This window comes from Triticum aestivum, chromosome 3B (genome assembly GCF_018294505.1).
Source record: "Triticum aestivum cultivar Chinese Spring chromosome 3B, IWGSC CS RefSeq v2.1, whole genome shotgun sequence".
NCBI lineage: Eukaryota > Viridiplantae > Streptophyta > Magnoliopsida > Poales > Poaceae > Triticum > Triticum aestivum.
Genome location: NC_057801.1, coordinates 35,528,814 through 35,540,341, shown reverse-complemented (window position 1 = coordinate 35,540,341; position 11,528 = coordinate 35,528,814). Strand labels below are relative to the sequence as shown.

General features: G+C 45.1%; 1 protein-coding gene across 1 annotated transcript; it reads right to left on the bottom strand.

The window, feature by feature from the left end:
- Nucleotides 1-9,872: 9,872 nt before the first annotated feature.
- Nucleotides 9,873-10,663, bottom strand: LOC123064596 (16.9 kDa class I heat shock protein 1-like). The gene has a single exon (XM_044488047.1). It carries the CDS (start codon nt 10,522-10,524, stop codon nt 10,069-10,071), a length of 456 nt encoding a protein of 151 aa, XP_044343982.1. The 5' UTR covers nt 10,525-10,663; the 3' UTR covers nt 9,873-10,068.
- Nucleotides 10,664-11,528: the final 865 nt, after the last annotated feature.

Genomic DNA, 11,528 nt, shown 5'->3' with positions numbered 1-11,528 from the left:
AGACAAAAGGAATATATTTTTGCAATAAATTAGTCAAAGGCCTAGAGATTTTAGAAAAGTCCTTAATGAACCTCCTATAAAAACTGGCATGACCAAGGAAACTTCTTATACCTTTTATGTCCTTGGGACATGGCATCTTTTCAATAGCATCTACTTTGGCTTTGTCGACTTCAATACCTCTCTCGGAAATCTTGTGCCCCAAGACAATGCCTTCATTAACCATAAAGTGACACTTTTCCCAATTCAGGACGAGACTAGTGTCTTCGCATCTCTGCAAAACTCGATCAAGGTTGCTCAAACAATTATCAAAAGAGGATCCATAAACGAAGAAGTCATCCATGAATACCTCACAAATCTTTTCACAAAAATCAGAGAATATAGCCATCATGCATATTTGAAAGGTAGCAGGTGCATTACATAAACCAAAAGGCATACGTCTATAAGCAAAAGTATCGAAAGGGCAAGTAAAAGTAGTTTATGATTGATCCCCCGCTGACACAGGTATTTGAGAGAAACCAGAATAACCATCTAGAAAGCAAAAATGTGTGTGTTTGGATAGTATTTCTAGCATTTGATCAATAAAAGGTAAAGGGTAATGATCTTTCTTAGTAGCCTTATTTAATTTACAGAAATCAATTACCATCCTATAACCTGTAATAATTCTTTGCGGGATCAATTCATCTTTATCATTAGGAACTATAGTGATACCTCCCTTTTTAGGAACACAATGGACAGGACTTACCCATTCATTATCAGCAACAGGATAAATTATACCTGCCTCAAGGAGCTTTAGTATCTCCTTTCTTACCACTTCTTTCATCTTGGGATTTAGTCGTTGTTGAGGATCTCTAACTGGTTAGCGTCGTCCTCCAATTTAATTTTGTGTTGGCATAACGTGGGACTAACACCCTTAAGATCATCCAGAGTGTATCCAATAGCAGCTCCGTGCTTCTTCAGTGTTTTCAATAATCTTTCTTCTTCCTGCTCTGAAAGGTTAGCACTAATAATAACAGGATATATTTTCTTTTCATCAAGATAAGCATACTTAAGATTATCAGGTAAAGGTTTGAGCTCAAACACGGGATTACCCTTGGGTGGAAGGGGATCCCCAAGAATTTCGACGAGAAGATTATGTTTCAGCATAGGTTCCTATTTAAGGAACACTTCATCTATTTCCCTTCTTTCCTTCATAAACATATCATTTTCATGGTCTAGCAAATATTGTTCTAACGGATCAGTAGGAGGCACAGCAGTGGAAGCAAGACCAATTATCTCATCCTTACTAGGTGGTTCTCTATCACGAGGTTGTCTATGAAACTTAGCAAAATTAAACTCATGAGACATACCATCTAAGCCAATGGTGACAGTATCTTTTTCACAATCAATCTTAGCACTAGCTGTATTCAAGAAGGGTCTACCAAAAATAATGGGACATAATTCATCTTGTGGGGAAGTAAGAACAAGAAAATCAGCAGGGTATTTAACTTTCCCACACAAAACTTCAACAACTCTAACAATCCAACTAGTTTAATGGTATCCCTATTAGCAAGCTTAATAGTAACATCAATGTCTTCTAATTCAACGGGTGCAATGTCGTGCATAATTTCTTTATATAAATCACAAGGTATTGCACTTGCACTAGCACCCATATCACATAAACCATGATAACAATGATCTCCTATTTTAACAAAAATAACAGGCATGCCTACGACAGGTCTATGTATCTTAGTATCTGGTCTAGCAATATTAGCAGTTTCATCACAGAAATAAATAACATGCCCATCTAAATCATCATCCAAGCGATCTTTAACCATAGCAATACTAGGTTCAACATTGATTTGCTCAGGAGGTGTAAAAGTCCTAGTATTACTCTTACGAACAACAGTCGAAGTTTTAGCATGATCCTTTATCCTAACAGGAAATGGAGGTTTCTCAACATAAGTAGTAGGGACAATAGGATCACTATAGGTAATAGTCTTTTCTTCAACTGTAATAGGTGCAACTACTTTCACTTCAACAGGAGGATTATATTTAAACCACTTCTCTTTAGGTTGATCAACGTGAGTAGAAAAAGATTCACAGAAAGAAGCTACTATCTCAGAGTCAAGTCCATACTTAGTGCTAAATCCACGAAAAGCATCAGTATCCATAAAACATTTAACACAATCGAATTTAAGTGTCATACCTGACTCCTTACCATCGTCAGAACCCCAATCTTCAGAGTTGCGTTTAATTCTCTCCAATAAATCCCATTTGAAATCAATAGTCTTCAACATATAAGAACCAGCACAGGAAGTATCGAGCAGGTTGCGATTATTAAGAGAAAGTCGAGCATAAAAATTTTGAATAATCATTTTCTAGGAGAGCTCATGATTGGGGCATGAATATAACATTAACTTAAGCCTCCCCCAAGCTTGAGCGATGCTTTCTCCTTCGCGAGGCCAGAAATTATATATGTAATTACGATCACGATAAACAAGATGCATAGGGTAGAACTTCAGGTGAAATTCCAACTTCAATCGCTTATAATTCCAAGATCTCGTATCACCACATAGCCTATACCATGTCAATGCATCTCCCTTCAAAGATAAAGGGAAGATCTTCCTTTTGACAACATCATCGGAATACCTGCAAGCTTAAATAATCCACAAACTTCATCCATAAAGATAAGGTGTAAATCGGGATGCAATGTTTTGTCTCCTGTAAATGGATTAGCTAGCAGTTTCTCTATCATACACGAAGGAATCTCAAAGTAAATATTTTCATAAAGTTTAGTAGGTTGAGGAGCAACTCTTTGCTCTTCTGGTCGGGGTGAAGATACCCCGAACAAGCCCCTCAAAGGATTAGTTTCCATAGTGACAAGTAACAAAAAATTTCAGCACACTATATAAATGTTTCCTTACAAAGTTCCACTCACCAAAAGCGCTACACTCCCCCGCAACGGCGCAAGAAAAGAGTCTTGATGACCCACAAGTGTAGGGGATCTATCGTATTCCTTTTGATAAGTAAGAGTGTCGAACCCAACGAGGAGCAGAAGGAAATGATAAGCGGTTTTCTATAAGGTTTTCTCTGCAAGCACTGAAATTGTAAGTGATAGATAGTTTTGCGATAAGATAAATAGTAATGAGTAACAAGTAAATAAAGTGCAGCAAGGTGGCCCAATCCTTTATGTAGCAAAGGACAAGCCTGGACAATTTCTAATAATGAGAAAGGAGCTCCCGACGACATATGGGAATTATCGTAAAGCTAGTTTTCATCACGCTCATATGATTCGCGTTCGATACTTTGATAATTTGATATGTGGGTGGACTGGTGCTTGGGTACTGCCCTTACTTGGACAAGTATCCCACTTATGATTAACCCCTATTGCAAGTGTCTGCAACTACAAATTAAGTATTAAGGTAAACGTAGCCACAACATTAAACATATGGATCCAAATCAGCCCCTAACGAAGCAACGCATAAACTAGGGTTTAAGCTTCTATCACTCTAGCAACCCATCATCTACTTATTACTTCCTTATGCCTTCCTCTAGGCCCAAATAATGGTGAAGTGTCATGTAGTCGACGTTTACATAACACCACTAGAGGAAAAGACAACATACATCTCATCAAAATATCGAACGAATACCAAATTCACATGGCTACTAATAGCAAGACTTCACCCATGTCCTCAGGAACAAACGTAACTACTCACAAAGCATATTCATGTTCATAATCAGAGGGGTAATAATATGCATTAAGGATCTGAACATATGATCTTCCACCAAGTAAACCAATTAGCATCAACTACAAGGAGTAATCAACACTACTAGCAACCCACAGGTACCAATTTGTGGTTTTGATACAAGATTGGATATAAAAGATGAACTAGGGTTTGGAGAGGAGATGGTGCTGGTGAAGATGTTGATGAAGATTGACCCCTTCCCGATGAGAGGATCGTTGGTGATGACGTTGGTGATGATTTCCCCCTTCCGGAGGGAAGTGTCCCCGGCAGAACAGCGCCGCCAGAGCCCTAGATTGGTTCCGCCTCGTGGCGGCGGAGTTTCGTCCCGTAAGCTTGCCCACGATTTTTTCCAGGGTAAAAGCCTTCATATAGCAGAAGATGGACACCGGAGGGCCACCAGGGGGCCCAGGAGACACGGGGGCGCGCTCCCCACCCTCCTGGACAGGGTGTGGGCCCCTTGGTGTACTTCTTCCGCTCAATAATTCTTATTAATTCAAAAAATAGGTTTCGTGGAGTTTCAGGATTTTTGGAGCAGTGCAGAATAGGTTTCCAATGTTTGCTCCTTTTCCAGCGAGAATTCTAGGTGTCGGCATTCCCCCTCTTCATGGTAAACCTTGTAAAATAAGAGAGAATAGCCATAAGTATTGAGATATAAAGTGTAATAAGAGCCCATAATGTAATAAATATTGATATAAAAGCATGATGCAAAATGGACGTATCAGGGTAAAGTAGTGATCGTCCTCCGAGGTGCTCGCCAGCGAGATTTCTCCTGTCTGGGGGCCCCATAGACATCCGCTGCCGCCACCATAGTTGGAAGCGTTGGAGCTGCAGCCGCGGCAGGGCCCAGAGCCGGAGGGTGCGAGCCGGAGGTGGAGAGGTGCACAGGGCTGCCATTGTTTGCAACACTAATGTTCAGACAAGTGTGAATAGTCTATGCCTCATGTCACCTGCCATTATTATTTGTACACATATTTTACTAGCCCGTGGCAACACACGAGCGTTCTACTAGTATATTTAATTATGCAAATTTGGCAGCCGTTTGGTGGAAGGCAGTGGCGAAGCTATGTTGAGGCCAGGGGGCTGATGCCCCCCAGCCTTGGACAAAAGTCTAAAGATTTTTTTTGAAGGACCTAGGTGAGAGGAAAATTAGCCTTTCGCCCCCCGTCCCCAGGCGACGCGGCTGGCCGCCCAGCTGTCCATGGCCTGCAACCACACCATCAATTTCGACCCATTCTAGTGCAAGACGGGCTGGCGGTGGTGATAGGCACGACCCTCTCCACATGTGCCCAGTTACCGTTTATACCCATCCATTTGGTACAACTTATCTCTGTGGAAAGATGGACAAAAGATCTGGACGCACATGGTCACATTATCACTAATGCCGCATTGTTGGTTTAACTATAATACGTAGCAGCTGATTAGGTGAGCTCATGAAAAGGCTTGCAAATAAATGGATCATCAAAAGGCAAACAGTCTGGCAAGCATGTCTAAATAGATGTTCACTCATCATTAGTCACAAAGACAAATCCACACACTCATTAAGACATACATCCCACAATCTCGACTAAACTGATCTGTTCATCAATCAATTAATTTAAAGCAAATTGGAATGGGGGCTCACTCAGCATCGTCGGTCTCGAAAGAAGTGGAGGGGGTGAAGTAGAGATCGTCCTCCGAGGTGCTCGCCGGCGAGATCTCCCCTGTCTGGGCCCCCACGGACTGCCGCTGCTGCCACCATAGGTGGCAGCGGTGGAGCTGCAGCCGCGACATGGCCTAGAACCTAATGTTCAGACAAATGTGAATAGTCTATGCCTCATGTCACCTGACATTATTCTTTGCACATGGGTTCTACTAGTATATTTAATTATGCAAATTAGCCAGCCGTTTGGTAGAAGGCAGCGGCGAAGCTATGTTGAGGCCAGGGGCCGATGCCCCCAGCCTTGGAGAAAAGTCTGAATTTTTTTTAAAGGACCTAGGTGAGAGGAAAATTAACCTTTCGCCCCCTCCCCCAGATATTTATCATTTACGTTTGGCCCCCAGTAGTTTTTGTGTAGCTCCGACACTGGTGGAAGGCGTTTTTTTGCACTAGTTGGAGCACCAAGCCAAATACTTAGCTCTTTGCCTTGTGATTGGTGATGATTGGTGCTTAGTAGCCATGATTTGGCCGGGCTAGATTTAGCGAAGGCTACCGAGGCACTATGATTAATAGCCTTTCATCAAACTAAAGCTAATAATCTTTTTGTAAGTTAATAGAGTCAAAATTTACAGTAAAGAGTTGATGGTCGGTTCATGTACGGTCAAGACCGATCTGCGGACGGGTATGACATCTGATTTTGGGTCAGCGTTGGAGATGCCGTAAGGACTTGTGAATCAAACAATCAAGGCCAAAAGTTCTTTTCCCCGCTGTTGGGAAACCTTTTCTCCACGGGAAACTCTTGCCTGCACCCGATGGATCGCACGCGAGCGATCCGCCGCCTCCACCATGTGACGCGTGTACACATATCCTTCATGTCTCTCTTTCTGCAACGTCACTAGTGTTGCAAAATTGCCTTCCACAACAACAACCATGTTGCGAAAAAATGAAGACAAAAGAAAAATGACAAATATTTTTGCAACATTGTGTGTGTTGCAATTTGGTTTCTGCAACAACACTGATGTTGCCAAAATAGTGATGATTTTTTTGACAATGTCAACTATGCCAGAAAAGATTTTTGCAACATAAGCTTTGTTGCAAAGTATTTCCGCAACCCTGCCCTTGTTGCAGTAATGAGAACGACGTTGGATGATGGATAGCTGTACAACTGACAAATGCCGAGGCGGCGGATCTTTTAGAAAGATCCATCGGCTGACTCGTAGCGTGGTCCTTTCTCCACCCGCTGCATCCTTCAAAAAAAACCTTGGCAGTTAGTATCCGAGAGACGTTCCTCGTGTCCTCATATTACCAAAGTCATCCGAAATACGGCTAAATAAGGCCGTGAGGGTCGATCAGAGGACCATCTTCCCCGAGTTCTAACATTGGACTGCTGACCAAATGTCACACAAATCAGCCATGGACGACCATCCCCCGGCGGCTTACAAGTTACTGCTAGTACGATCCAGTCTCGTTTCCCATCTTAAAATACCACAGAAATTCCATCCCTTTCGCCATTTGATCCGACATGTTACTCGTGCTTCTACTATTGTGCATGCCTCTGCTACTTGGCTCCCGCACGCAGCCGCTGGACGCGAGCTGCGCGCCGGCGGCGTGCGGCGACCTGACCATCACATGCCTGTTCTGGCTGCTCGGCCACCACGAACCGAGCTGCGGCTACCCAACCTTCGGTATCACGTGCGACGACCCCACCGGCGCCACGGTGCCCTCCCTCAGCAAGTCCTACCTCCGCCTCCTCGACATCCGCTACGGCAACCGCTCCGTGGTGGCCTTCCACAGCGGCCTCGTCGCCGGCAGCGATGACCCCTGCCGCGCGACGCGGTTCAACGTGTGCAACAGCCTCGCACTCTCGCCGCTGGCCGTCAGCGGCGCCAATTGGGAGCTCTTCTTCTGCAACAACTGCTCGCGTGCGCCGCCGCCGCCCGTAGGGGCACTCTGGTTGCCCAACAACTGCTCCAGCACCACCGACGCCTGGTCCGTGCACATAGGGCGGAGGTACGAGACCCGGCCGGTGGGGCCGGCGGAGTGCAAGTACTCGGTCGTCCCGGTGCTGCCCGGCTCGGAGCTGCGGGCGTGGGACAACTACGTGGGGATCGTCGGGCGCGGGTTCCTGCTGGAGTGGACGGTGCCCGGGGACTGCGCTGGTATGAAGCCGGCGCCAACGCCCTATGTAAACAATTTGGCATCTTTCAGGGTTTGTTTGCTATATTTAAGCCATTTAGTGCATTTCTAGTCATACTGCATATAATTCATTTTTTAACTACAGTTGTATGAAAAAGTTGTCAAAATTGGGTTGAGAAAACATATTTGTGTTCTTGAGTCCCTTTGTAGCCTTGTCCAAGACAAGAAAAGGAATTTCAATCATGAGGGTGCCAAGACTTAACACCAATCATGAGGAGCCACTGATGGAATTGCTTATTGTTTGCATGTAATGAATATAAATTACCTACAATATCTCGACCTATTACCAACATGAGAAGAACACAAGCCATCAAATTAAACTAGCATGGTCGAGTGCACGCGTGGGAGGGGCCCCGAGTGCGGATGACGCCTGGACCATAGGCCCCATTGATGCATGTCTCGGTATTACAAGGCTATGCCTAGTCCTTCGCCCGAGGGGATTACTCACACATCGCAATCGAACCACAAATGAGAGACATTGTAGATAGGCTTATTTGAAGATGGATGATTAACCGTCTTATAATGTCGCTAATCCCAATGGGGTCTTAATTGCAAGTACTGATCTTATGTAGATGGAGATGACAATTGTGGTGGAGAGACCCTTTAGATAGTGCAATATAGAGTTTCGGGGACACCTCATTGCGAACTGTACCTCGGCCCAATAAAAAAGATTCATGTGCGGGCGTCATAAAAGTGGTGGCACCTTGTACTACTGAGACGATACATGTAATATAAAATTTCAATATGTATAATTTTCAGAAATATATATGCATTTTTATACTTAATGTTTTAATATTTATTTTTTGTTTGACGGCCTTTAAAAGTCAAATTAGGATTTGGTGGTGAGTGTAATGTTTAAAACAACCAAGAGAAAACTTCGGAGGTCCATCAAGTTTTGCCTAGAATCACACATTATGTACTTTGCATACGAATGCATGGCTTACTGAAAATACAAGGGAAAAAACTCTAAGGAATTAAATATGTATCTTCAATGTTTCAATTGCAACTAAACAGGGATTATTCAATGAAACTGTTTCTGCCAAAACAAAATTGAGCTTCTACGTTCCCTCATCTACACATCCTCCTCATTCACGAGAAAGAAATGATTCACGATAATCTAGATTTTCTTAGACCGGATAGTAGAGTTGTGTGTACTTACACTTCAACCCACTCAGGATTAAAAAGAAGGATTGCCCCGGGCCTCTGCATACCCACTCGGGATCAAGTCTTAGGTGTGGACTTCATTGGATGATATGTCTTGTGTGTATTGGAAAATGCAATTTTCAAGGGAAAAAGATGCAAGGCGGAAGATAGATTGGGCCACAGACTGGACGATGTGTATTTATCCAAGGTCCGATGCACACATTTTTTAAGGCCTGTCCTGTGTCCACCGTTCTCATTTCCGGTCCAAAATCCATGCTGCCATGTGTTTTACTTAGAGGCTATAGCACGCGAAGGCGTTGTTGTCTTTTTTCTCTAGCAGCTTATGGTAGTCGGCTGTTTTGTTTTGATTTTCTCTGTGTTGACTTGGATTTTAATTATGTTCTGGTAGTGTTATTTTTGTGTGTATTGTGATAGGCTGTTATTATAGATGATATTTGTTCTAAGATGAGAGGGGAGTCGTTTGACGTGTGGTAGTGATGCCCTTATGTGTTACGGCATGAGTGTTAGCTGGTGGTTGTTGTGTGAGCCTCTTGAGATGATCTACTCCAGGCTAAAACCGTGGAATTGTTGTTATAATGTTCACATGGTCCAGGAAGCTCTCGCTCACTTAGCTCTCATTTGCTTAGCTTTTATTCACTCGCTCCGGCTAACATTCTTTTATTAAAGAATTGTTAAATCAAAAGATATTCAAGGTTTTAAAAGCCCTTGGATTTTTTAAAAAACATATAATATACTTTAAAAAATGTTTGTAAATTTGAAATAAACTAAGCAAATTTAAAAATGTTCACAAACTTAAAAAATATTCATTAACTTTAAATATATTTATGAATTTAACAACCTTACAGGGCCACTCTTGGCGCACTGGGAGGCTTCAAATCTAAGAGGCTTCTGATGGCATGTCTCTGCTCTCTTTCTGTCCTAGAAATAACTGATTAATGAACACTGAATGTATTTCTCAAAGAAGAACAAAGAAAACTGAAGGTGAGGCAGAATAGAAGTCACAGAATCATTGTAGACCCACGATTATGAAAGCTAAATGTGAGACAGAAGACATTCAGTGTACCGATGTTTCTGTAGAAGAAAGCCTGTCAGTGTATCCATCCCAACTGCAAGCACAAAAGGGTCAAATTTTGTGTACGCAAAATCTGCACTGCACTCAAAATCAGAACAATTTATTTCTCATTTATTCATCGCCGAATCTGTTGGCGATTAGCCGATTACACAAGTACAGAAAACACTGGGGAAAGAAACACAATACAGAGATGTCTCATCAGACTCGCAAGAACTCGCACACACATCAACCAAATTGGCTCCAACCTGAATGAGCATACGTCCAAACGCATGCAGTCAGCCGGAGAGCTCGATGGCCTTCACCTCGGGCTTCTTGACCTCGGCCTTGGGCACGGTGACGGTGAGCACGCCGTTCTCCAGCCCGGCCTTGACCTCCTCCACCTTGGCGTCCTCCGGCAGCCGGAAACGCCGCACGAACTTGCCGCTGCTGCGCTCCACGCGGTGCCACTTGTCGTTCTTGTCCTCCTTCTCCCTGCTCCGCTCGCCGCTGACGACGAGCACGTTGCCGTCCTCCACCTCCACCTTGACCTCCTCCTTCTTCACGCCGGGGAGGTCGACCTTGAAGACGTGCGCCTCGGGGGTCTCCTTCCAGTCCACACGGGCGTTGGCGAACGCGGCCGTCTCGCTGCTGCCGCCTGAGATCGCCGGGACGATGGAACGGAAGGTGTCGAAGGGGTCCGCCCAAAGGTCGGCGAAGGGGTCGAACACGTTGCTCCGCCTCACGATCGACATCGTCAGTGTTTGCTTTGGTTTGGCTTGTGCGCTCGGAAAATTCGGTATCGGATCGTAGGTAGGAAAAGGATGTTGTTTGCTGTTGCGTGACACTGGCTTGAGTTGGGATGGACCGATGGAGACCGATGGGACTGAGGCTCAGGTACTTATAGCGTCGCAGGTGCTGCTCTTGAAGCATCTCGAATACTCTGAGCGTTTGGTTACGTTTCGCTTTTCAGCTCGGCTCCACGAGCTTCTCCTTGTTTTTCTTTTCGGCCCATGAAGGTGCTACCGTGTTCTAGAGTACTCTCCTTCTTTGATGTTAGTGGACCTTCTCCATTATTTTTCTCTCTACGGATCCAGCACCCCGGCGACTACTCTGGAATACCGAAAAAGGGTCCCCGCTTTGTATACAAAGCAACCAACCAAACCATACATGAATATGTGCTGGGGCGGAAGCAGCATAGTCACGCCCAAAAAAAACTATAGAGAAAGAACAAAAGAAAACAAATGCCGACAATGGCGGATCAACAAAAACGAAGAAGCCTCGCGATCGCAGCGCCCACCGGGATCTTCCACTAGACTCCAAGACTCCGAAGCGGCGGCACCTATCAACACCTCCAAGAAGGATCGCGATGATGATGACGCTGCTGCCAAGGGTTTCCCACGGTACACGACGAGGCGAGAGGAAGGGTAGCCCATGACGCCCTCCCGGAAGGTCAGGTGGCACCCACAGGCGCCACCGCGTCTGTGTCGGCCCCGCCGACATGGGTTTCCCTCGATCCCAACCCACACCTTTGGCGCTCCGGATCCAGCCACCAAACCAACCATCGCCCTGCGCCAACGCGGTCATGAGGCCCCCACCCCGTCTCACCACGGCACCGCGAAGTGGGGACAGCGCGGCGAAGAATCAGAGCCAGGACTAGGGCATCAGCACCGTCGGCACGCGGGAGGGCCCCACCTCCACCGTCCGCGACGGTAGCCGTCCGGACGCAATAGCAGGAGCACACCAGGCCCGGGGGCCC

Bases quoted from the DNA above. Each gene is read 5' to 3' on its own strand.
- LOC123064596 (XM_044488047.1), bottom strand. From the start codon at position 10,524: ATGTCGATCGTGAGGCGGAGCAACGTGTTCGACCCCTTCGCCGACCTT.